This window comes from Ursus americanus, chromosome 32 (assembly GCF_024610735.1).
Source record: "Ursus americanus isolate L20-20 chromosome 32, mUrsAme1.1.p, whole genome shotgun sequence".
NCBI lineage: Eukaryota > Metazoa > Chordata > Mammalia > Carnivora > Ursidae > Ursus > Ursus americanus.
The window spans coordinates 29,100,545-29,126,325 of record NC_142158.1 but is presented as its reverse complement, the minus strand read 5'-3'; the positions used below and the strand labels follow the sequence as shown (position 1 = coordinate 29,126,325).

General features: G+C 60.0%; 1 protein-coding gene across 1 annotated transcript in view; it reads right to left on the bottom strand.

Annotated features, from left to right (window-relative positions):
- The window catches only part of ITPR3 (inositol 1,4,5-trisphosphate receptor type 3), a 67,017-nt gene that overhangs the window by 13,521 nt on the left and 27,715 nt on the right, over positions 1–25,781 (bottom strand). The window contains exons 4-35 of the mRNA XM_045795490.2: positions 25,376–25,462; positions 24,559–24,717; positions 24,272–24,370; positions 23,871–23,954; positions 21,306–21,452; positions 21,023–21,118; positions 20,386–20,436; positions 20,068–20,210; positions 18,958–19,057; positions 18,705–18,865; positions 17,970–18,111; positions 15,837–15,998; positions 15,087–15,259; positions 14,409–14,528; positions 13,894–14,076; positions 12,799–13,050; positions 12,568–12,712; positions 11,943–12,084; positions 11,138–11,337; positions 9,466–9,595; positions 8,880–8,937; positions 7,618–7,783; positions 6,485–6,649; positions 6,320–6,394; positions 5,764–5,889; positions 4,537–4,659; positions 4,260–4,460; positions 3,093–3,344; positions 2,719–2,844; positions 2,449–2,574; positions 1,117–1,237; positions 370–560 (exon numbers count right to left, since the gene is read on the bottom strand). Coding sequence (XP_045651446.2) covers positions 370–560; positions 1,117–1,237; positions 2,449–2,574; positions 2,719–2,844; positions 3,093–3,344; positions 4,260–4,460; positions 4,537–4,659; positions 5,764–5,889; positions 6,320–6,394; positions 6,485–6,649; positions 7,618–7,783; positions 8,880–8,937; positions 9,466–9,595; positions 11,138–11,337; positions 11,943–12,084; positions 12,568–12,712; positions 12,799–13,050; positions 13,894–14,076; positions 14,409–14,528; positions 15,087–15,259; positions 15,837–15,998; positions 17,970–18,111; positions 18,705–18,865; positions 18,958–19,057; positions 20,068–20,210; positions 20,386–20,436; positions 21,023–21,118; positions 21,306–21,452; positions 23,871–23,954; positions 24,272–24,370; positions 24,559–24,717; positions 25,376–25,462 — 4,506 coding nt within the window. The remainder of the gene's footprint in view (positions 1–369; positions 561–1,116; positions 1,238–2,448; positions 2,575–2,718; positions 2,845–3,092; positions 3,345–4,259; positions 4,461–4,536; positions 4,660–5,763; positions 5,890–6,319; positions 6,395–6,484; positions 6,650–7,617; positions 7,784–8,879; positions 8,938–9,465; positions 9,596–11,137; positions 11,338–11,942; positions 12,085–12,567; positions 12,713–12,798; positions 13,051–13,893; positions 14,077–14,408; positions 14,529–15,086; positions 15,260–15,836; positions 15,999–17,969; positions 18,112–18,704; positions 18,866–18,957; positions 19,058–20,067; positions 20,211–20,385; positions 20,437–21,022; positions 21,119–21,305; positions 21,453–23,870; positions 23,955–24,271; positions 24,371–24,558; positions 24,718–25,375; positions 25,463–25,781) is intronic.

The window sequence follows — 25,781 nt, the reverse complement described above, 5'->3', positions numbered from 1 at the left end:
CTCCCAGCCCCTCCTCTAGCTGTGTGACCTGGGGCAAACGCCTCCCCCTCCCTGGGCCTCGGTCTCTGCCATGTGGGGACAGTGAGGCCCCACACCCCCTCAGCAGTGCGTAGGAGGGTGTCGCCTAAACAGGAATGTGCTATCGGGACTGAGAGGTGTCCCGACACGCCTCACGAGCGCCAACCCCACTAGCGGAGGCCTGGGCTGTCCTGGCTTCCCCCGGAACGATGCCCCTCGGCCCCCTGCGCAGGGCCTGGCCTTACAGGGCCTCTTTCCTGGGGAGCGCGGGCAGCGCGGGAAGGGATGCTTGCCCGGAACTGCGCTTCCGAAGCAGCTCTCGTGGCCAACGCCGGGCAGCCCCGCACCCACCTGCAGCTTCTCAATGATGTTCTTGTAGTCCCACTGGTTGGCGGTGGGCGTGACCCGGGGGAAGGACCGTGTGGTCGCCTTGTAGTTGGAGGCGTTGCGCTGGGCAGCGGCCACGCAGCTGGCGCCACTGCTGAGCAGCGAGCTGATGTGCGCATCCAGGTCCATGGGCAGCGAGATGGCCCGGCCTTTGGCTGGGGGGAGAGACAAGGGGGTGCTGGAGGGCAGGTGGGGGGCGGGGCTCGGCCAGCCAGAGCGGCCAGGCTGCGAGCTGCTGTACTGGGGGACGGGGAGAACCAACTGAGATTCTGGAGTATGCACTGGCCCCCACTTGGACTGGGGTGCCCTCTTCCCCTTTTGGGGTAGAAAGACGGAGTTTCTGCTTCTTTGATTCTACCCTGGCTCCACCCAGAGCCCTCCCCTCCTCTCTCCCACCTTCTCTCTCCCCTTTCCCAGTGCTCCCTTAACCATCTACAGGCCTCCCTTCCGCCTGAAACCATCTGCAACTGCAAATGGGCGGGGGATGTCACCCAGCATTCTCTTCGGGGAACTGACTCAAAGCTCAAAGGAAAAAAGTTTCTCTCAATCGCTAAGATGCCAGTTAGACACCAAGAAGGACTTACTGAGAACTACCTGGGAGCAGACGATGGGCGAGCTTAGGAATAACGTGTTTGTTTTGAGGGCAGGCATCCCTCCAGTGAAGGGAGGGGAGGGGCGGTTGGAGCTAGCCAGTGCCCCTGGCACACTCACCCACCATGGCGAGGGTCCGGATGCAGGCCTCCACGGAGCCCTTGTGCTGCTGCTGCAGCCACGGACAATCGAGCAGCCGCGTGGTGGACTGCAGCAGCTGCACCACGATGGTCTGGTGTGTCTGCAAGAGGCGACACACCTACTGCTACAGCCTGGCCCGCCCTCCACCCTGGGCGGCCCCAGGCCCAGTGACCAGGGCCCACTGAGAATGGGCATGGTGGAGGAATAGGCTTCCAATAGCTACCATGCAGCTTTGTGCCAATTGGCAAAAGGCACCCCTGTTCCTCTCAGCAGTGCACAACCTGCCCAACTGTACATGGCAGCCCTGTGAGAACTCCCCAAGGTCCAGACCTGGGGCTTATAGTCCTATTGCTGACCCTTTCCTTTCCTTTAAAATTTTTTTTTAAATAAATATTGTGAAAAGGTGATATATTCCCATGGTTCAAAACCCAAAGTATGCTACAAAGAGGCATACTTTAAGAAGTCTCACCCCAACCTTGACCCGATCAGCCCATTCTCCCACCTCTGCCCTGGGACTGATGAGAGGTGGAAAAAGCTGATACAAATTACTCATAGTCCCAAAGAGATCCCAGGGCCCAAACGCATGTGTGTCAAAACAAACCCACCCTTGCTGAGAGACCAGGACCCACCCTACCGTCAGTCCCTCTACCTATAAGTAACCCCTTGCTTGGGCTCTTGTGTCCATCCAGTGATTAATTGTATTATGATTTAGGTATTGTCACAGGCTCCCTCCCCCAAGGAACCTGTCTCTCTTGCCTTCAAGGGGCTCTGGGCTATGAAGTCTGGGAATCTGGGAATCGATTGAGGGGCCATGACTCTTCCAGTGACTTAAGAGAAACTTCGGTTCCCTAGCTAGATCTTTTCTGCTGATGCAGGTAAGACTTCAGAAGGCTGTCTATTTCAGTCCTAGGGGCATCCGATCGACTAGGAAAACACCAAAGATCTCTGGGTATTGGGCCCTCTGGATTACTGCCCGGGCTCTGCTAACCATTGTGGTAGGCATGACCATCTTGTCCAGTGAGTAAGTGCTGCCAGCCGTCCCCTGCCACCCTGGGACCCGTCACACCAAGTCAGTTTAGGAATTCCTGTTCTAGGGTACTATCCCCACGGTAATCCCTGACCCACAGAAGTTACAGGAGAATAAATGTTTGTTGTTTTAAACCGCTGACTTCGGGGGTAATTTGTTACACAGCATATGTAACTAACACACTTGTCTATGTCCTTCTGCTACGTCTTTATGCACAAGCAGACATGAATATATATTCTCCTTCCCCCCTGCCCTGCACAAGAGCTGTGCGCGCAGGAGCTCACCTGCAGGGAGGTGCTGTTCTCAGAGAACGGAGAGCTGAAGAACGCGTTGATGGTGTCCAGCACCACGGTCAGAACGTACTTCTCCAGCGTGGGGTCAGCCAGGCGCTTCTCCCGCTTACTGCACACCTGGGGCAGGAGAGAGAGAGAGATCCTCTGGGGGCCCCTCCACGCCCACCCCCTGGAAGGCTGCCAGGCTCCCAACTACACCCCTGCCCAGCAGGACACCCCACAAGCCCACGCTGCCCCCCCCACCCCCACCGGGGGACAGACCCGAGCCATGTCCAGGGTGAAGTTCTCGAAGAGAGTCCAGATGTGGTTGCTGGTGTAAATCTCCTTCATCTCCACCTCTGTGTCCACATAGCAGTGATTCACGAAGTTCACGTAAGCCATTTTCACCTGCGCAGCCGGCGGCAAGGTCAGGGGCGTGAGCAGGGCCGCTGGCCCAGGCTCTCTTTCTCTGCACTTCACCGATTCTCCCCTGACCTCCCCCTTGCTCCTCTGCCCGCACCCCTCCCACCCGCCCCCACTTTCCTTACCTCTCCCTTCCTGCTCGGCCATGAAAGGCTGACAGCTGCCCCGGCCTGGCTCCACCAGTCCTTCTCCCCTGCACCCCCCTCCCCGCAGCTCTCCCAGGCACCCCAGACCTCAGTGATGCAGTCCTCATGTGTCACCACAGACACCACGTCCTCCAGGGGCAGCAGGGAGGTGCACTTGATCTCCGTGTAGACGTTCTTGCCCTCGGCGCATGCGGCCAGCAAGTCCACCAGGGAGATGTGGTACATGAGGGGGCTGTGGTCCTCCACGCCATCCCGGGCGGCCTTCATCATGTCCAGCAGGTGGGCCAGCGAGGCCTTGTCATTGTAGAACACCACCACGTCGTCACCCGCGTTGGTCAGCTGCGGGCAGGAGGGGTGCCCTGTCAGACCCCCCGGTCCAGCAGGCCCCGGCGTACCAGGGAGACTGGGACTCTGACCCCGGCCCTCACCCGACACTCAGGAAAACCCTCCCCTGCCTGGCGCTCGCAGCCGTAGGCTGATGTCTCAGGCCACCTGCCATCAGGGCCAAACCCTGGACCCACAAAAAGTGCCCCCTCCTCCCCTAAGGAAAGAAATCCCACTCAGGCTTGTTTCAGAGGTGCCTCCCCCAGGAAGCCCTTTCTAATCCCACCCCCACCTGGCTCACCCCCTCCCTGCCCTCTGCTCCCAGTGGGGAATTTAAAGCCTCCCAGAGCACACAGCTGCATCCTCGCGTGGCAGCAATTATGTAATAGTAATAACAGCAACTAATCATTCACACTGTACAGCACTTCTGGTGCAGGGCACCTCATTTATCAGGTCCCTCGTCCCCCTTTCTGCTCCCCCATCCCCCCGCCCCCACACCGCCCTGTGAGACGCTTCTGGGCAGAGACCACGTCTGCCCCAGACTTAGACTCGGCCCTCCCTCCTTCGTGCCTTTGGCTCACAGGGTCTACCGAGCTCCTACAGTGCGCCAGACGCCGGCGCCCACGCAGAAGCCACAGGATGTGGCCCCCGCCCCGAGTCTGCACCCCACTGACGTCCCCTGGTAACACGCTCCTCGGCCCACAGCAGGCGCGTCGCCACTTTTAAATACATGACAATACAAGGAGAAACAGCGGAGTGAGCGTGAGTTCTTTCAGGCCTGTTACGGGAGCTCCCTAGACCCGCCTCTGTGGCCTGAGTCCTCCCTCCGGTGGCCAGCACCTTCACTGTCCCTCTCGTGACCCCGTCTGACTTGTCCGAACTCCGGGTCCTGCCGCCTGGGCACCCCCCCGCCCCCCGCCCTGTCCTCACCTCGGTCATGATCATGTCCTGGCACTTCTTGACGTACTTGCCCTCGGCCTTGATGACGGTGTGCAGGAAGTCCAGGTACTGCACGTGCCGCCCGTGGGTGGCCAGCAGGTGCACGAAGTGCTGCAGCACGGGCTCGCTGATCTCCGCGCACAGCTGGTAGTTGTTCAGGAAGATATGCTGCATGGTCTCGGCCTCCAGGAGCTGGGGGCGGGCGGGCGGCCGTCACCAAGGGGGCCCGGGGCCCGCTCCCCGCCGCCGCCCCGCCTCGCGCCCTTACCCCCGGCGTGAGGAAGAGGTGCAGGTGCTTGTGCAGCAGGGCCTGGTTGCCGGGGTTCCCGGCGCAGAACTTCTGCAGGAACTGGTGCGTGCAGCGCAGGAGCTCCAGCATCTTGGCGTCACCCTGGGCACCGGAGCGGAGGACGAAGTTGAGGCCGGCCTCGCGCCTGAGCTCCGACGGGTGCGGCCGGGGCTCAGGGCTTGGGATTGGGACCACAAGGAGGCCAGGTTCAAGGTGAAAGCTGGGCCTCCAGGTCGGGATAAGGAAATGTGTGTGGGGCGCCTGGGTGGCTCAGTCGGTTAAGCATCTGCCTTCGGCTCAGGTCATGATCCCGGGGTCCTGGGATCGAGCCCTGTGTCAGACTCCCTGCTCAGCAGGGTCTTGCTTCTCCCTCTCCCTCTCCCCCTGCTGTGCTCTCTCTCTCTCTCAAAAAAAAAATTTAATTTAATTTAAAAAAAAGGAAACGTGTGAAGGCCTGAGGGCCAGAGGCTGAGGTGAGGCCGGCGTGGGGGAGCAAGGCTGAGAGGTCTGGGTCCGGTGAATGCTGGGGTCAGGCCCAAGAGCCAGTGTGAGGCTTGGGACATATGAAGATCGAGCAGCCGAGGGGAGGCATGGAGGGTCAAAGGTTGAAATGATGCTAAATTTGGAGTCCAGGACCAGGGTGTGCCTGGGGACAGGTCAGGGTAAGAGGTCACAGTGAGGCTAGGGTATGAAATCAAAGTCAGGGGTCATCTGGAGGTCTGAGTTGACATCATGAGTCAAAGAGAGGCTGGGGTCAGATAAAGGTCAACGTGGATCAAGATAAGGAGGCGACAGGGGCGCCTGGGTGGCTCAGTCGGTTAAGCGTCTGCCTTCAGTTCAGGTCATGATCCCAGGGTCCTGGGATCGAGCCCCGCATTGAGCTCCCTGCTCCGCAAGGAGCCTGCTTCTCCCTCTGCCCCTCCCCCTGCTCATGATCTCTCTCTCTCTCTCGCTCGCTCGCTCTTTCTCTCTCAAATAAATAAAATCTTAAAAAACAAAAAAAAGATGAGGAGGCAACAGCCACAGGTTACAGTGAAGCTGAGATGTTCAGGGTGAGGCCAGAGGGGGACAGAAGCCGGGGTCAGGGTCAAGAATCAGCGGTGAGGCCGGGTTAGGTCAGCATTCGGGGTTAGTGTGCGGTGTGGGTTAGGTCAGGGTTCAGGGAACAGCTGTCCCGGGAGTCAGAGGTCAGAAGTCAGAGGTCACCTTGTCATAGGGGATCTGCAACAGGTCCAGCATGACCTTGTGGGCGTCCATGTTCTTGAGCAGCCTCTGCTGCTTCTTCCTCAGCTGCTCCCCCACGCCGCACATCTTGTTCAGCCGTTCCAGGATCTGGGGAGGGCGGGGGGTGAGCCCAGAGCCCCTTCCCTCCTCCTCCGGCTCCCCCGCCTGTCCCCCCCCCCCGCCAGCTCCGGCTGGTCAGAGTCCGCTGCCAAGTCCAGCCAAGCCCCAGCTCGCATTGGGGACAGGAAGGGGGAAGGAGGCCACGGTCGCTGAGTCAGATCACCGCAACAAGGCAGGGAAACACTAAAAACCCAATTCCACCCATAAAAATAAATACAACAATATGACTGTGAAATGGAATTTCATTAAATTCCTTCCGCTTTAAAATAATTCCATCTGGACCTGGGCAGGCTTGTCTTGAACGCGCAGGCAAAGCCGGAAGATGTGTATTTTAGGGCCAGTGGCCGGCAGAGTGGGGAGGCAGGAGAGGCCAGGCCCTGGGGCCTCCAGGGGGGCCTCAGGGTCCCAGGCCACTCACGCCCTTGACGATCTGGTAGTTCTCACTGCTCTTCTCCCCAGGTGGGTGCAGAAAGCCCTCCTCGTCTGTGGGCCGCTGGGGACACAGGGAATGGGGAGTGCGGGTCAGGCGAGCCCAGCCCTCGCTGGGAGCCCTGGCCTCCCAGCTCCCTGCCACCCCGCTCACCTCCTTCTTGTCTTTGGCAGCACCTGTGTCCACCTCCTCGCCCTTGCTGCTGCCCTTCTTGTCCACCCACAGCTCCGACTTCTCCACCATGGTCCGCAGCCGGTCCAGCTCCGACTTGATCACCTTGTAGTTCTCCACATCCTGAGCAGAGATCAGCAGCTGCACCTGCAGGGTGGCGATGGGCGTGCCTGGTGAGACAGGCATGCCTGGTGGCGATGGGCATGCCTGGTGAGACGGGCATGCCTGGTGGCGATGGGCGTGCCTGGTGAGACGGGCACCCCGGGTCCACTGCCTCGTGGACACCCCCGGTGTCTGCCCTATTCCAGGCCTCTGCTCCTCCTCAACGCTGATGGCCGCCGGGCCATGCTCCACCACCTCCGGGAAGCCTGCCCTGATGGCCGAAGGCCTCCCTGCACTCCTTATCATGAGCTGCCCCCTCAGCTGGCTTCAGCTGCTCATTGACTGGTGCCGCTAAGGCCTGTCACTTGGTCACTCCGACCCCAAACAGGGCAGGACAAAGAATACTGGCAGCACTGAGTGCCCGCTGCAGGACGGCTGTGAACCTTGGCTCCCACTTCACTCACTCCGGTCAGGGTAAGGGAGGAGAGCTTCCCGGGCCTCAATGCCCCCTCCGTAAAACGGGAATGAGAATAGTAACTGTGTTGCCAGGGGCCGCTGCAAGAAGTCCACTAATGCAAGGCCAAGGCTCAGTGCCTGGCACACGCCCGTTAAATGCCAGTCGCCTTTCCCAGGTTGCTGTCGAGACCACACGACATCACGGTCACAGAACCAGTCCCCTTAGCAAGGGCTGCCTGCGTGCCAGGTGTGATTTGAAGCACTTAGCAAAGGCACACATGGTATGGTTTGCAAACTATCAAGTGCTGTTCACCTCATAAAAAGCGACAAGCCTTGAGTCAGGCTGAGAGCTCATAAAGGTGGCCGATACTTGGCCTTCACCTTTCAGGAGCTCTGCAAGGCCGAGCACCCCAAATAAGCATCTTGAGCTAACCCCCCGTGCTCAGCACAGGCCAAAGCACGGCCAGGGCACCCGCCCACTCGGTGCTGGGCCAGGCAGTCCGCGAAGCCCCCCCCCCCTCCCCAGGGGCCGGGCGGGGCTCCGTCGGGAGCAGCACCTGCTTGAAGGTGTGCACGGCCTCCTGGCGCTGGCTGAAGTGCTTGAAGAGCAGCTGCAGGGCCCCGGAGACCAGCGGCGCGTAGTCGTGCATGGTGAGGTGGATAAGCACACGCAGGAACATGCGGCCGCCCTCGTCGTCCACCTCCAGCATGCTGCTGGTCTTCCTGCGGCGCCGAGGGAGGGGCACGCTGGGCACTGAGCGCCCCGCTGCCCGGGGGGGGGGGCGCTCCCTGCCCCCCGCCAGCGGCTGCCGTGCCCGGTGTAAGACTCCCTCAGAGTAGTGACGACTTCTCCCCAGGGTGTCACCAGCCACCGTCCTGAGCTCCCCGAGTGATCCCCGTGTTCCCTGAGATCCCGCAGGCCTCCCCTTGATTATGCAGCTGAAGCAGGGACTCTACACAGGGGACCCACAGACACCCCCCCAACACCGCCAGGGGTTCGCGGAGATCGGCTGGGGCCAGGAACGGAGGGTGGGGAAGATTCACATCTTCGGTTGTACCAACCTCTAACTACAATGCAGCATTTCCTTCAGTGAGGAGAAATGAGCAGTACCTGTGATTTTGTCACCAACAACAATCACAGATGTCCTCCCCTTACGGCTGTTACAGGAAATGCGAATCCCGTTCACATGCCTCACTTCTCCGAAACCGGGGTACTAATTACACACCCGGCCCAGCTCGTTACTTAACGTGTTAATAAAGAGCCGCATATCTAACCGTCACTTCAAAGTTGTTTTCTTCAATATTTTGATAACTGCATCTCAAAGCTCCTGTTTCCTTTGTAATTTACATGCTTTATTTTATGAATTTAAAAATCATTCTGAGCCGGGGCTCCAGGGCTTCACTAGATGCCAAGGGCATGGCACAGAAATGGTGAAGAGCCCCCAGCTCCCAGGGCGCCCCTTCCCCACCCCAGCCCTGTGTACAGCAGGCTATCCCCCACACTCCCCCCTGCTCCCCTCCAGCTACCTGGCCCAAGTCCCGATGCACAGAGCCACAACTGCCCTGGGTGAGGGGAGGGGAATGACCAAGATGACACAAGAGCCCAAGTGGCCCCTATATCACCGGGGCTAGGTAGGCATGAGAGGGCAAAAGCACAGAGCCAAGGAGACCCCCGCCCCGGAGCCTCGTAAGGGTCCTGCAGACCCAGGAGGAGGGGCCAGCCCCAGCCTTGGAGACCCCAAGGACAGGAGTACTCACACCATGTCAGCATCACCCACCCAACCGCACACACCACCCCCCACCTCAACCCCGGACTCACCCCACTCCGAACATGGCCTCCGCCTGCTCCCCGATGCGGTCCAGGTTCATGTTGGCAGCTGTGGGGAGCAAGAGTGGGTGGATGGGGGCAGGTGGCAGGTCCGTGCCCAGGAAAGATGGGGAGCACAGGGGTGAGGGAGCAGGGAGGTACCCAAACCACCCCGTCCCCTGCACTGGTTGGGTGGCAGCCCCAGTTGCATGTGCCTTCCCAGGGTAGGGGTGGAGCCAGCCAAGGCAGGGACCAGAGCAGCCCCACTACCCTGCAGGGGCGAGCAGAGTTCTGAGCTGGGCATCAGGGGACCTGGGTCCTGTTCTGGTTCAGCCTCTGACTGGCTGTGACCTCGGGCAAGTCCCTGCCCCTCTCTGGGCCTCAGTCTCTCCATTTAGGAGATGGAGAGAATGATGTCTGCCTTTGCCTCTCACCGTGGCAATTAAATGGGCTAGGAAACAGAGGCAGGGCTGGGGAGCTGGCCCCAAGGCATCCTCCAGCCTCCACCCCACTAATGTGCACCCCTGGGTAAGTCACACAGCCTCAGCCTGAAGGCGGGGGGGGGGGGAGGCGGGGGGGGAGGCGGGGGGGGGCTCACTGGTGGAGTCGAAGGCCGGGGCTGTGCCGTCAGCCCCGCTGTCCTGCATGGGAAACACTTCCACAAACTCCTTCTTGAAGACGGAGAGCAGGTATGAGATGCGGTAGTCCAGGCGGACATTGAGGATGAACTGGAGAAACAGGGAGGGATGGGTTGAGGACTGGGCTGAGGTCAGAAGGCCAGTCGTGCCCCAGGAGCAGGGAGGGGGTACCCCTACGAGCTCTAGCACTCAGGGGTCTCGGCATAGATGTCCCAGCTACGTAGGACATCGCGACCTAAAAAATCAAGACTCCCGTCCCCGGAGGTCCGGAGTGCCCTCTCCTCCACTCTCACCCCAGTGATGAGGGATGACACCTCCCCTCTGAATGAGGTAGAGACCACTCGGTCCCCCCTTCCCAGGGAGGTGACTGACAGGAAAGAGAACGAAGCTCCCCAGGCCCAGAAGCCAGCTCTCATCCTCCTGCCCTGCTCTGCCAGGGGCTGGAGGGCAGGGGGGTGTGGAACTGAAGACTAGCGGGGAGCACGAGAGGCCAGTGTGGAGTGGGGGGTGAGGATAGAGGGTTTGCAGACACCCTTGACTGGCCTCTATCCTTATGAGACACAGAGCTTCTGGCCACACCCCACGAGGCCGATCTGGAAGCCCTTAGCTCCTAGAATGAATCAGAATCCTCTGACTCCCCTGCCCAGGCCCTGCCCAGACTGCAGGGAGGTCACTGCATTACCCTTCCCATCCTCTGGTGGTAGCAAGGCAAAAGCAAGCATTCTTTTTTTTTTTTTTTTTTTGGTGCAAAAACGGTGGTTTATTAAAGCACGGGGACAGGACCCGTGGGCAGAAAGAGCGGCTGCCCCGTGTTGTGAGGGGTGGCTGATTATATACCATGGGGTTGGGGGAGGTAAGGAAAAGGGGAGGTTGAGGAAATACTTTCATATGTTAAAGAAGACTCACAGGATACCAGAGGCCTTGCCATTGTCAAGTTAAGGTTGTTTTGCACTCTAGCAAGGCATTAACATTAAGATGGTTGGGAACTTCCTGGAGCCTGCAGATTATAAGGACATTTAATTGCATCTACATTCCCTTCCGGAAGCTAGGTTATTGATAGAAATGCTTCGTTCTTGTAAACTGAGGGAGACTTAAGTCTCAAAAGCAAGCATTCTTAGCACTCCCGGGGTCCTAGCGGCCCCTTCTCCAAGCTAGGGGGTCTCCGACAAGACCTGGAACAGGAAAGACCGTGTCTGCCTCACCAGGAAATGGGCTCTCAGAGCTCTAGCTCTGCTCCAAAATCACTGTGGGATGGCAGTGAAGTCCCCTCCCCGCTTCCCTTCCTCATCCGTACAAAGATGGGATGGATGGAGCTAGGCTTTCATGCACACCAGAATCGCCCGGGAAGCTTGTCACAGCAGACTGCGGGCCTGCCTCGGGTGCCTCTAATCCCTACAGAGGTCTGGGGCGGGGCCCGAGAACATGCATTTCTGAGCTCCCTGGTGAGACCGATGCTGCGGGTCCAAGGACCACGCTTTGGAAACCACGGGGCTACAGAGCCAGTCACCATGGAGCCCTCCAGTACTGGATACTGTGATCTGAGCAGGGGCTCACCTCCCAACCTCCCCGTCCCAGGTGCCCACTCTCCGGCCCTTTTCCCAGCACCTCCCCGCACTGTCCCAGCCCAGCCACCTGCAGGATTTCCAGGATCTTCAGCTTGGTCTCCATCACCACAATGTCCTCATTGTCCTCGAACTTGCTTCTATCCAGCGGCTCCGTGGGGCCAGTGCCGGCAGACAGGCTAGGGGCGCCGAAGACAGACTGCTTGCGGCTCAGCACCATGGAGGACATCATGTGACCCACGCCCTGGATGGACCGCCGAACGTTCTTGCCTGCGGAGGGAGAAGCACCAGGGGGTCATGGGGTGGACAGCAGGAGCCCTGGGTCTGATCCCGTCTCTGTCAGTGGCGGGGCTCACCCAGAAAGGCTTCCTGGGGGAGGTGAGCTTTAAGCCAAATCTGGGCAAAGGGGGGCTGGCCAGGGCAAAGGTAAACTGTGTGTGGAGATCAGTGAGTATTCTCCTGCGGGGCATCCTGAGAGCTGCTACAGAGCTTGGGGAGGGGACACCATGTGGGGAGCACCAGGCACCAGGAGTCAGACTCTGCACTCTTTGATTAGAGGAGTGTATGCCACCGGGGGGGGGGGGTGTCCCTGAGGGCAGGGCTGGTTCCCACCCGCTCCCCTGTCTGACCCGGAGCTCCTCAGGCAGGGCCTGTGGCTCCCCTCCTCCCTCCTATCTCCCCTCAGGACCAAGCTGCGCTGGAAGGCAACACCCCCAGACCCCGGGGTCTCCACAGCGCCTGGACAGGGGCCCCTCTGGTCCAGCAGAGGCCAGGAGACAGGCTGCACAGGGGGACTGATCAGAGAGGACTCTGGCACTAGGAGACGGAGGAAGGCCAGGGCTGGGTGGGGGGTGGCCCTGGCCACTAGGCCTCACCGCCTGAGTCATCGTAGGCCTGCAGCATGGCCGGGGGCCCCTGCACGCAGTCGATGATGCCCAGCAGCGTGCGAGTGAGCCGCAGTAGCTCACTGAAGCTGTAGAAGCCGAAGTAGATGAGATTGTGCGCCAGGCTGACCACCTGCGGGGGAGGGGGCGGGGCCGAGGTGAGCGGGGCGGGGCCTCGCGAGGGGCGGGGCCAGGACGGGAAAATAGGGCTGAGCGGGTGTTAGGAGGGTGGGACGAGGTTCCTCGGAAAAGGCAGGGCCTCTGGGAGCGCATGACTGAGAGGACACAGCCGCCCCTAGTGAGCTAATGGGGAAGCGAGGCCTGCAAGGAAGGCTACTCGGGATAGGGCAAAAACGCAGGAAGGTGGGGTGCTCCCCCCAGGGGGCCTACAGGGGTGAGTGGACCAGGGGGAGGCAGCCCTCTCACGTGGCAGGGGAGAGGATTTCCACTTGGGGAGTCCTGGCGGTCTATGCGGTCTCCCTGAACTGGCTGAGGCACGGAGGGAAGTGAGGCTTCTGTAGAGCCCCCAAAGCGCCCCGGGGGCAGCTGACTCCTAGTGAGGGGGGAACCAGGCCCCCACCCCGGGGCCCGCCTCGCCACCCCCCTGCCCAGCAACCTCGAAGGTGAGCTTGTTCTTCTCCTCGTTGGCAAAGGGCACGGCCTCGCCGACCACGTTGTTGAGGTAGTCCTCCACGAAGTCCATGGTGCTGGCGAACTTGTTCTTCTTGTCGTCGCGAGAGGCGTTCAGGTTGGAATCATAGCTGCGGGCGGAGGCAGGGAGGCATGAGGGTCCCCGAGATCCTCCCACCCCAGCCTCGCTTGGCCCACCCTCCGCTCCCCATCTCACTCTTTGATGGTGATGGCTGTGGGGATCTCGGTCCAGAGGCGGGCGAACTTGACCGGCGTGACCAGCTCCTGGGGGTCCCTGTCCACATGCACGTGCAGCATCAGGTGGCAGAAGGAGGCGCGTAGGTCAAAGGGCAGCATTTCGTCTGCCATGCATAGGAAGATGAGGTCAACGCCCAGCTGCTGCGAGATCTCGTCGATGGCCAGGTACTGGCGGTCCAGGCACATGCGGGCGAAGAGCTTCAGCTGGTACCTGCAGGGCGGGGCGGAGGGTGAGCCCGCAGCAGGTGGGGGCCAGCGAGGGCCACCAGCACTCGGGCCTGGGCTGGCGGGGGCCTTGGGAAAGTGGCAAAGGGACTTAGGTCAAACCAGCCACCCGCCAACGTAACAGAAAAGACAATTCTGAGTGAGCATTTGCAGCTCTCCCCCTCCTTGCAAAGGAGGAATCCACTTTCTGGCTCAGCCAGGACAGGTCTTCACGGGAGGAGGACTGGCTGAGCCAGAGGCTGGGAGAGGCAGGAGAGGGAAGTGCAGTAGGGGGATCTGCCTCCGCAGAGCAGCAGGTGCAGGGGAGAGCCCTGGATGGAAGAGCAGCGGAAAGGAGGCCCGCAGACTGGCCTGCCCTGGGCTTCCTGCTCAGAGCCCTGCCTTACCTGCCATGGCCCTGGCGCCAGACAGCCCGGGTTTGAACCGTGGCCCACCACTAAGGAAGTGTGACCTTGGGCAAGTCCTTTCACGTCCCTTGCCTGTCTCCCCAACTCTGAGTGTGACAGTAGTCACAGGGCTATGGTGGGGCTTCAACGAGTAGCTGGGTGAGACACTTCGAACAGGGCCTGGTATATGGCCAGCATTGGATCAGTGTTATAGTAATCTTATTTTTCAAATAAATATGTGTGGAGACAGGTTTGGGGTTCATTTGGGCCCCGGGCCTGGGCTGAGCTCTGCGGGCGACACAGTCGTCCTTACTCAGCCTCCCCAGTGAAGGCCGCACAGCTGCTGGAGCTCATCCCTCAGCAGGGACTGGCCGAAGGCCTTCTGAGAGGCCCGGGGGCACCGGAAGCGCTGAAGGCCGGGAAGGAGCTGGGCCCAGGGGCACCTGTAGTAGCTGAGCACGTTCTCGTCGTGGGCGTTGCCCGCCCGCGCCTCCTGGGCCAGCTGCCTCACGCTCTTCTCGTGGTGCTCGTTATTCTTGTCGGTCCAAGTGAGCCACACCTCCTCCTCGGAGTACTCGATGCTCAGGTACTCGTGGGACTGGGCCATCTCCTTCACGGGCCGAAGCCTGCGAACCGGGGCCACCCGTCACAGGGGGCGCGGGGCCGCGAGCATGCCCGGCCGCAGAGACCCCTCTTGGAGCTTGGCGGAGTGCCAGCTCAAACTCACTGCTCAGACCACAAGCCTCTCAAGGACAGAGGGTCTGGCTCATTCCCCGAGGCCTCCTTGCTCACGCAGTGCCAGCCCAGAGCTGGGCACGCAGCGGCAAGGGTGCATATCTGCAGACAGCAAGGGTGCCGGTTCCAGCCTGAACGCACACGGGGCCCAAGCTCTAGGGAGCCTGAGGAGCGGGGCAGGCCGGAGGCCGGGGTGTGGGCAGGAGACAGCGCAATGGCTCACTCGGTCTGGATGAGAATGTCGCTGTTCTTGGGGTCCAGCACACACTTGCAGATGAGCTCCTGGGTGACGGGGATGGCGATGTGGTTGGACACACACAGGTCCGAGAGGTAGTCCAGGAACCTGGGGTGGTGACCGCAGGGGTGGGGAGGGGGCTCAGAGGCTGGTCCCTGGTGGGGATGAAGCCCCCCCCTCCCCAGCTGGCAGCCCCAGCCCCCTGGAACCAGTTACTGCTTCTGCTTCTGCTCTTGCCCCAAAGCTTGGGAGATGGGCACAATGGATTCCCAGCAGCCCAGGGAGGGACAAGTCATGGGCTGATCACCCCAGGGCAGGGGGAGGCTGGCTGGGGGCCCCAGGGATCAGAGTAAAGGGGGCCCAAGGACGAGGAGTGATTTTCAGAACATTTAACAACTGGTTCGATACAGGCACCGACTTTGTCACCAGAGAAGCGTCTTGGGGCTTCTGCTGTACCGGGCATCAACCCCCTGGCTGCAAGATTGGGCCACACTTGCGAGGGGTCCCAGGGAGGGGCTGCAGAGGCCAGGACCTCAGACACATGGCACTTCACCGGTGGAGGCAATGGTTTTTCAGTATTTTAACCACCAGCGCCCGATGCCTCTGTACCCTGGGAGGGCCGGTAGGGGGAGGGAGCGGGCGCAGCAGGGAGGTGGCCGGGCTCACCTGGGTTCCCGGTTCTTCCGCACGAGGCTGACGAAGGTCTCCACCTCGGTCTTGGTGATGTGCTTCTCCAGGAGCTTGCGGTTGTTGTGCAGCAGGGCGGTGATGGTGTCCTCCGCCAGGATGTCGTAGCCGATCTGGGACTGCATCATCCCAAACTGCTTGGCGATGTGCTCCTGGAGAACAGACGAGCTGAGTGCTGGGGAGCCCAGCTCTGCTCCAGCACACGGCCCCAGACCTGGGGACAGGGGTCCCCCTCACGGGCAGGGGACTCCGGCTAGCCAGGTGGAGGTCTGGGAGAGGAAACTCGCGCTGGGCAGCGGACTGGGTTTACAGAACAGACTTCCGCTCCCAGCCTGTCTCCCGACCAGAGTGAAGCCTCCGTGAGGGAGGAAATTGTCTGGCAGGACGGGCTGCATAATTTGTGGGGCCCTGCGCAAAATGAAACAGCAGGACCCTTCTTCAAAAATCGAGACTTTCAAGATGGGCACAGCGGAGCATCAAACCCAGCTCGAGGCCCTTCTGAGCACAGAGGCTGACTGCACACCCACGAATCTGGCCCTACTGTCTGGTTCCCTACTGTATCCCCGGGGCCTAAAACAGTGCCCGGCACACAGCGGGTGTGCGCCTCCGAAACTATTTGCTGAATGAACAAAAGCAGGAGTGAGGGAGTGAGCAAGCCGGTGAGCGGGTGAGTGGGGCCATGGGGGCCAGGAAGGCTCAGGCCGGGGGCGGGGGTGGGGGGCAGCACACCTGATTCTTGCGGTAATCCTCCTGGGAGTGCCGCAGCACCCGGTAGCAGAGACGGAACATGTGCTGGTAGGGGGCATTCTTCTGGTCTGACAGCTCCTCTAGTCGCACTAGGGGGCCCTCGCCCCCCTTGTCACGGAAAGGGGCCTTCAGAATGCCGAAGATCTGGGGGAGAAGAGAATATGAGGAGCCATCCCCCTACACCTGCCTGCACCACTCATTATCCCAGGAGCCCTCGGCCCCTACATCCCCCTGCCCCAAAGCCACACCGCCATGAACCCCAAGCTGATTCTAAGCTGGACTGAGACCCGAGCCCACCCACCATCAGCCCCACTTCCAGCCCCTACTCCCTTCTTCTGGCCAGGATCCCAACGCTGGCCTCAGCCCACCCATCCCCACGTGACTAACACCAACTCAGATCCTGGGCCTGGCTCAGCGTCTGAGGGAAGAGCTCAGGGGTCTCAGGTTAAGAGAAAAGTCAGGTCAGGCTGCTGCGGCCAGAGCCTAAGAGCCCAGACACAAACCTGCCTCATCAGAAAAAAGGTTCATGTAGGGCCCCTGGGTGGCTCAGTCATTAAGCGTCTGCCTTCATCTCAAGTCATGATCCCAGAGTCCCAGGATCAAGTCCCAAGGCAGGCTGCCCCCTCAGCGGGGAGTCTTCTTCCCCCTCTGACTCTCCCCCAACTCATGTGCTCTCTCTCTCTCAAATAAATAAATAAAATCTTTTAAAAATGTTAATGTAATTAATAAAATTTAAAAGCAGGGATTGGGCGAGTGTGAAAAACTGTTCTAGAACAGAAACCAAAGAAATACAACCAAATGGAATGAGAAAACTTTTGTGGGATCCTGGTTCAAAAAACAAGCTTTAAAAAGACATTTTGGGTAAAGCAGAGAAATCTGATATGGATTGGTGTTATTACTAATTTTCTTACACATGGTAACAGTATTGTGCTTATGGAGGACAATGCCCTTACTCCCGGACATGCACACTGAGAAACTCAGGGGTGAGGTGCGCCCTGTTTGGAAATGCACGGGCGGAAGGACGGATGCATAGTTACGGAAAGCCAAACCAGCAAAATGGAAAAAAGTGGATTCAGGCAGTGGTTGTACAGTGTTCATTGTACTATTTTCATTACTTTCTCAACATTTGAAAAGTTTCACAATCAGGGGCGCCTGGGTGGCTCAGTCAGTTAAGCGTCTGCCTTCGGCTCATGTCATGATCCCAGGGTTCTGGGATCGAGTCCCACATTGGGCTCCCAGCTCAGGGGGGAGCCTGCTTCTCCCTCTCCCTCTGCCTGCCACTCCCCCTGCTCGTGCTTGCTCTCTCTGTCAAATAAATAAATAAAATCTTTTAAAAAAATAAGAAAGAAAGAAAAGTTTCACAATCAAAACTTAGAAAAAAATATTTTTTAAAGTAATCTCCACACCCAGCATGGGGCTCGAACCCACGACCCTGAGATCGAGAGTCACACACCACAGACTGGCTCAGCCAGCCAGGCACCCCAGAAAAAATATTTTTTTAAAGATTTTATTTATTTATTTATTTGAGAGAGAGAGAGAGAGCAGGAGCCATGGGAGGTGGCAGAGGGAGAGGGAGAAGCAGACTCCCTGTTGAGCAGGGAGCCTGACGTGGGGCTAGATCCCAGGACCCTGAGATCATGACCTAGGCCGAAGGTAGACGCTCAACCGACTGAGCCACCCAGGCGCCCCTATTTTTTTAAAGCACAAGTTCTGGGGCACCTGACTGGGTCAGTCTGCAGAGCATGCGACTCTTGATCTCCAGGTTGTGAGTTCAAGCCCCACACTAGGTAAGCAGAGTTACTTAAAAAAAAAAAAAAAAAAAAAAAAAAGGACAAGTTCTGGACCCAACATCCTGAGTTCAAATCCCAACCTGCTGCTTCCTAGCTGCATACTCTCGGTCGAGTCACTCCAACCTCTATGCGTTAGTCTCCTCACGGGTAACATGGGGATCATACTAGTACCTCCCCCAGGTGGAGGGGATCGGCTGAGCCAATAGGTGTAGGGCGCTTAGGGCAGTGCCTGGCATGTGGTCAGTGCTCAAATACTCATGCTCTAAAGAGAGGTGAAGAGAAGCTGCAGAGAGACAGCCCTTCCCCCACAGGTGTGCACACGCACCTGTTTGAGAATGTTCTGCTCCCTCATCAGCTTCTGCCGTTCCCGGTTGGGCTTGGTGACCATGATGTCCAGCACATTCTGCCCATTGTTGGGGACGTCGCTGACGAAGAACACCAGGTCCTCCAGCAGCTGGATGACAAACCTTCATGAAGGGGTGACAAGTGTGAGGCACCGACCCTGGGAAACCCCTGGGACCCACCCATCACACGCCCCTCGTGGGCAACCAGCCCTGCCCCAAACACGCTCTCATCAAGTCACTCGCCCGCCCTGCTATCCAAAGCACGAACCCCGTCATCGGCCTTCAACTTCTCTCCCCAGCTTCACCCCAAAAGGCTCTCAAGCATGCCCCTCGCCCCACCCACCCTGGATTCTAAAATGCCCCCAAGACAAAGAATCTCAGCATACTCGGATCTGGAAAGGGACAACAGGGCACAAGGCAGCATGTTTGGGGTGAAGGGCTCTGCATTTCCGTCCTGACCCTGCCACTTAACTAGCTGTGTGACCATGGACAAGTCTCCTAACCTCTCTGAGCCTCAACCCATCATCAGGGTTGGTTCTGGGAGTACATGAGCAGTACATGAGGCAAGGGCCCAGGGCCCATCCACCAGAACCTGCCAGAACCAGTCCCCACCTCTGTCTCCCCCACCCCAGCCAGCCAAGCCTGCCCGGCTTCTGCCTTGTGACCTCTTGGTTCATGAAATGCAGACCCTTCGAGGGCTCTGCTGTGCGACCCACCTGCGGTCATTCTGGCTGATGAAGCCCTCGTTGAGTTTCTCCACAGCACTGGCCAGCATGGAGCTGGCATCGTTGGCGAAGTCCAGGTCTCGGATCTCGGACACGGGCACCGACACGATGGCAAAGGCCTCCTTGTCCTCCTTGGTGGGGCAGGTGCCCAGCTGCAGGGACAGAGGTCAGCAGGGCACCCAGGGACAAGCCAAGGCCCAGCCCAGCCCCCCGGCTCCGCCCCCCAGCCCCGGGCGGCTCGCACCATGAGCCGAATGGGCCGCTCCTCCTCGATGTCGATGGGCACATTGCTGCTCTGGATCCACGTGTTGGTGCACAGGTGCCGCAGCCGCACGTAGGAGTTCCTGCAGGCGGGGCGGGGGCGGCGCACGGCAGCAGGCCTCAGGTCGCAGCCCCGCTGTCTGCCAGCCCTGCCCCACCACGGCTCCACAGCTTCACCTGACTCCACGGCCACGGGACTAGGGAAGCCGTCCCCTCCGGGGGAGGGGCCCAAGCCAGAGGAGAGTGGCCAGCGAACAGCCCCGAGGCCCTGTGCCGCTCTTAGCCACGGGCCTCACCTGCACTCCCAAACCCAGAGCGTTCCAAAAGCCCAGGCTTGTTTGTAAACTTGAAACCAAGATTCATTTGGACAAGTGAGACTAGACGATCTATCCCACTTAGCGCCAAGATGCGCGCGTCTCAGCAGAAACACTCTTGTCTCTGATTATGAAATGTAATTACCTTTCTGAGATGGAAAACAATCTGAATCTCAAAACGCACCTGGCCCCAGGTTTCAGGTAGGGGCTGGTGGGCCTACAGGGAGTGACCCCATGACGTCTCCCATCAGCCCTGTTATGGGCGGACTCGATATCCCCACCTGACAGATCCGGCAGTCGGGGCAAAGTGACCGAGGAGGCGGCCTGACGTCAGACAGCTAGTAAATGCCAAAGCCTGACCGACACCCGGGAAGTTCCATGATGTTACGTCCTCACATCTAGGGTTGGGCGGCCTTAAAGATCAGGGACCCCCCCCACCCCGCTGTGTGCCGTGGACAAACTCGTGCAGCGGATGCTTGAGTGTGCAGACTGACGGGGGCAGGTGGCTGATAACACCGGACAGAAGGCATTTTGACAGAGCAGGTACACCAAGGCAGCGCCTGGTGCGCACAGAACCCGGGGCCAGGCACGCGGCGTGCGTTCGGTGGTGGTCAGCTGCTCCCAGCTCTGAGAGCTCGGTCCCCAGCAGGACGGGACAGGCAGGTCCTGAGGCCAGAGGAGCTCAGGAGAACAGAGGAGCGTGGGATGCAGGGAGCCCAGGGACAGGACGGCACAGCCTGGGCACCCGGTCAGCCCCCAGGCACACAGCACCCACTCACCGGGGCACAAAGGAGTCGGTTTTCTGCAACGTGGTGGGGTCCAGCTCAAAGAGGGAGGCGATGTCATTGCCGTGGGGCACAGCCACCAGGCGGTACTTGATCTTCTCCCCAGCGTTCCGGCGACCTACTCGACCCTGAGCACCCTGGGATAAGGATCCCAGCTCAGGCAGAAGTCTCTCCCTGCTCTCGGAGCCCCCCGAGAAACCACCTGGGGTCCCACCCGATGGGCCTTCTCCCTCCAGCTCACCTCCCAGGGTTTTCTGGCCAACCCCCACGGTCCCCCTTCCCCAGGCCCTGGAGCCCTGCTCTGGTCCTCACCATTCCTGCTGCCTTGGGATCACAGGCATCACCCTTGTAGCTGGGGTTCTCCTGAACAGACACAAGATGGGGACAGCTACTGGATACTGAGCTATGCTCACATGACACCCACCCCAAAACGGTCACAGAGGACCCCAGATAGGGGCAGGGAGCCCCCACCCTCGCAGGGCTACCCACCCAGCACTAAAGCCCAAGTCATTCCTGAAGAAGCGACCAGTGAGAGCACCGGGCCCTGCCCTTCATGGCCCTCTTCATGGATCCACAAATGAGTACACACACACACACACACGTACACACATACACACACACACGAATGCCCCCGTATACACAAGCCTGCATGTTATGGACAGACACGTGCAATGTAAGTTATATGAGGGGTGGGAATCTGGCTGGCTGTGGATTCCGCAGCGCGCATAATAGCTCCTGGCACATAGTAGGGGCACAGTAATATTCATTAGGCTTATCTGCAGTCACACTCTTATTTCATAGTATTTGTTAAATGCAAGACTGCGGATAAGCCAGGGTCCGCAGACACATGTGTCTACGCGTGCAGACGTGCACCCGGCTCACAGGCTCGCGCACACCCACATGCACACACAGCCCGAGCTCCCGGGGCGCCCTCTACCTCCCCACTCACCTCGGCGGCCAGGTAGTTGCCTGTGGCCAGGTGCTTGAAGCGGTACAGGCCGTTCCAGTGGCCAGCTCCTCCGCGGCAGGGGTCGTGGTGGACCACCTGGGGGGTGCAGGGGTGAGGCAGGAAGGGGTAACTCAGACCCTGGGGAGGCCTGCAGAGCTCTGGGTAAGTGGCACCCGGAACTCCACCCACACACACTTCCTACCCTCCAGGGTGATGGGGGAAGAAGGGGCAGGGCCCAGGGCTGGCGAGGGGGCTGGGTCCAGGGTAAGAGGCAAGCGCTGACCTCCACCTCCCAGAGGGCATTGGAGCTGGTGGCCGAGGTGGCAGACTGGCGTAGCGTGGTACGCAGGAACACCTGCAGCTTGCCCCTGTACTCGTCACACGTCAGGAACTTCTCCTGCTCCGCGTGGAACAGCCGCACCACATCTCCCTGCAGCCGTGGGTCATGGGCTCAGGATGGACCGGAACCTTCCCAGGGGCCAGCCCCACACCCCATCCCGCCTCAGATGCAGGCGCAGCTGGCGTGGCCCCTCCTGCTCCTGGCAGAGCCAGCAAGCTGAGGGTGAGACGCGTGCTGAGCCCCACCGGAGGGGGCCAGGGCCAGGGGCTGGCCCCTCAGCCAGGTGCTCCACCCAGACCCCAAATCTAGAACCTCAGGTGACTGGGGTGGGACACACTCTTATCCAGAACCTTCTCCAGCCTCCTATGTCAGGCCCACCCTTGACTGTCTCCTTCCCTGATTTGTACCTCTAGTACCCTGACCTGACCTCCAAAGGCCAAACTCGAGTCACCCCCTCTGTGAAGGCAGGAGGGATATCACCTCCCTAGGTGCTGAATGACCCCTTAAATAGGGTCATTCTTGCCCATTTCTTCTATTTCCATTGCCTGGAACAGCTGGAGTGCAGAGACTGTGGCGTATTCATCTCCGGAGCTTTGGACATAGACCAAGTTTGAACCTGGTTCTGCTTCTAAAGCTGTGTGGCCTTGGATAAGTCCCTTCACATCTCTGAGCCTCAGTTTCCTCTTGTGCAAATGGGGATACTATGACCTCCTTGCAGAAATTGCGAGGACTATAATTTGTATAATAACACTGCACGCTTTCCACGTGCCTCCCAGCCGCTGCGTGAGCCCTTTACGTGGACTTCTCACGTCATCCTCACAGAACTCCCTGGGTACCTAGATCATTATCTCCGCACAGGCGGAGAGACTCAGGCAGAGAAGTTAAGTGTCCTGCCGAGGGTGACACAGCTAGTGGCAAAGGGGACATGAATCCGTGGTGCAGCTCCAGAGCCGGCGCCTTCCCACCACGCTTCCTGCGACTGCCAGGCTCTCAGCTCGTGGCTGCCACACCTGTTCCCAGCCCTAAGTCCCTAACGGCATTATCTGGCTTCCCTACCCTGCACCTGACACAAAGTCCTCATCACCACCTGTGGAGTGAATGCACAGTGAGCCAGCGAGCGAGTGTGTGAGTGAGTGAGTGAATATACAGAGATGAAGCCGGTTACTTTGGCAGAACCTCCTGACTTCTGTATCCACGCAGTACAGGGTGAGAGTCACAAAAGGGGTGGGCTCAGCACACTCAAACCTCACTTCCAGGCTGCCTGGCCGCTAACATCAAAGCCATGTCAGATTCACCAAAACCAGTCTGGGCCGCTCATGGGGTTTGGCCCAACAATGCTTCATTTTCTAAGGACCACACAGATCTGGGGCGGGGAATGTGTAATCAGAGAGGGCTTCCGGGAGGAGGTGGCACACAGGCTGAGGCTTGATCGATATGTGGATGATGTGCAGGCTTCAGGGAGGGAGAGAAAGGCATTTGGACAGAGCGTGGCTGGAAGGGAAAGAGCCCCCAGGCAGAGGCGGGAGGGGGGAGGAGGAGGGGCTGAGGCAGCCTGAGGGGGCAGTGCAGTCCCGACAGAGCGGCCTGGCTGGGACAGGAGAGCAAAGGGAGCCACTGCAGGCTTCTCAGCAGGGCAAGAGGCAGTGAGCACAGGGCAGCTGGCCTCCTCAGGTGGCTGCTCTCAGGCCTGTCACCTGTCCCTACATGGCCCTTTCATGGCCCGGTGCCTGCCAATTCCCCTAGCTGAGGGGTCCCACCCTCTCTGCTACCCCCCAAATCTGCCCCTCTACATACGACCTACCCCTCAATAGGCTGGCTCCACCCCCTGAAGCCGCACTTAAACCTCTGGGTCCCCCTCTCTCCCCCACATCTGGTTTTCAGGGCTTGTCTACACGTCTCTGCAGCCCTCCTTCCCCCTCGCTCTGCTCCCTCCCTGAGTCATTACCACAGTGTTTCCCAGCAGTACTGTGCCCACAGGCTGAACCCCTCGCGCCTGCCAACCCCTGTGTCCTAGCACCCACGCCAGCGGGTCCGGGACCTGAGCACAGGCCCTGACTCAGCAGACTCAGGCCCTTGCCTAAGAGGGCACAGGGCAAAGGGCAGGGCGCCTGACCCGGCTCCACAGAGCCAGCGTGGGGGAGGGGACAGGGTGCTCAGAGGATCTGGGCCCCCAAGGTGAGGGAATGGGGACTGCTAGTCCACTGGCACACCCTTAGCAAGAGAAAAAATGGAGGCTAGCCCGGACCCAGGAAGGATGGAAAGGGAGGCTTTGGTCCAGAGACAAGAGAAGGGGTGGTCCAGCTTGTGGGGGAGCAGGGGTTTGGGATGCTGTGGGGGTGGGGGAGGCTGAAGAGGATGCAGAGCCAGAGAAGGGGGCACATGGAGGGGAGGGTCGGAACAGGAGCTTAGCTGGGGTGGGGGGAGGAAGCGGGCCCTGCGGGGGAGGGGATGGGCAGGGCAGCCAGCAGGCAGGTGGCAGCGGTAAGGGGGGCGGGGCTCAGTCCTTACCCCTTTCAGCACCTCCTCCAGGTGGTCTCGGAACTGCATGAACAGGTTGATCTTCCAGCTGGTGTTGCAGTTCACGGAGTTGACCTGGGGAAGGGCAGAGAGAACCCTGACGCCAGGCAGACCCCCAGCGGTTGGAGGCTGGGGCACGGGAAAGGCCCGGATGAGGAGGTGAGGGGAGGACCAGCCCAGCTCCCATCAGAGCACAAGGAGGAGGCGTCTTCTCTCAGCCAGGGTCCTACAGGCCCCAGCACGGGCGGCCTAGGGCTGCCGGCCTGGGGCAAGGAGAAGGGGGTGGACGTGGAGAAACAGGCAGAGGAGTGGAGAGACCCAGCTGGCGCAGCAGGCCAGGCGGGACCGGAGGACGAGAGTCTAGGCCCTCAGGGGCCCCGCCGTCCACTCACCTCCTTGCAGCCCGCGTTGTCACTGAGCTCGTAATTGCTGGCGTGCAGAGGCTGCCCGGCGTTGACAGGATTCAGGATCACCTTGTCCCCCACCACCACCTACGGGCACGGGTGGAACAGGGCGCAGGTGGGAAGGGCCAGGCCTGCAGGCCTCTCTCTGATCTCTGTCCACCCCTCTAAGAAGTGGGCGTGACCTCATCCAGTGCCCCCATGGGAGACCCTGCAGGAGCGGCTCTGGAGCTGTGGCCTGCACCTCCCACCCGCCCCTCCAGCCCGGGCCTCCTCACATTGTCCCCGTTGCTCCGCAGCTTCCAGAAAGGCTGGATGAAGAGCCAGGAGCCCTCGTTGCCTGTTGCATCGAGCGTCACCCGCATGGCGTTCTTCTCCAGCAGGGCCGGCAGCCGCTTGTTCACCGTCAGGTACTTGTTGCTCTTCATGTGCAGGAGCTGGGGGCGGGGGTGAGGGTGCAGGGGCCGAGGGAGGTCAGCCCAGCGGGGAGGGGGCTCTGGGGGGCAGGCAGGGCGCAGGTGAGGGCACGGGGCCCCACAACGCCAGCCCAGCGGGGAAGGGGGCTCTGGGGAGCCCACTGGACCTTGGTCACAGCTGGACACACATGCAGTGTCAGATACACAGACATAAACACACAAATTGAAACGCCTGCAGCCACACACACAAACACACGCCCCAGTCAGGCACCTGGGTGATCAGAAAAGAAGCAGCCAGCATTTCTAAATACTTGCTGTGTGTTCATTCATGTAATCTTACAATGACCAAAAGGGAAGTACTATCACCGGCCGGATTTTACAGCTGGGGAAACAGAGGCACTGGGAAGTTAGGGAACTTGCCCGAGGTCCCAGTGCCAAGACTGGGACTCAGCCTGCAGGATCTGTGCTGGTGTCCAGTGTGCGGAGAACCCACCCACCGGCTCAGCTCAGGCCACACAGCGCGACGCACACACAGAAGCAGATATGCAGTCACAGAGACAGCCGCGGGGCCACCCGCTGGGGACACAACCCTGGGAGGGCATGCCAGCCGCCACCCACCACCCGCCACCTGCCCCCAACAGCAGCCCCGCGTCTCCGGGGCGATGCAAGGGGGTCTCACCTGGATCACGCTGCCGTACTTCACCACGTCCCCATGCACCTTCTTGTTCTCCGTGTCGTTCTGCTTCTGCTCCATCTGGGCTGCGTGCTGCGCAGACACACGCAGAGGTGGAAGTTGGGCTCAGAAGCCTGCTCCTGCGGGGCCACGTCCCCTACCCCCACACACATGCACACACACACACGTACACGCACACACACACACAGCTCCTGGCACTGTGCCTGGACTGACCCCCCAGAGGCCATACAGGCCATTCCCTCCCTCTGTTGATGAGGAGCTGACAGAGCACGGAGCATGAAGCCCAGGGGAACTGAACCCCGATCCCCTGCCTCCTCCCCCCCACCTCCTCTGGAGGGGACCTGCCAGCAGCGCTTGAGCTCCCTCTGACACGCCCTCTGACACCACCAGC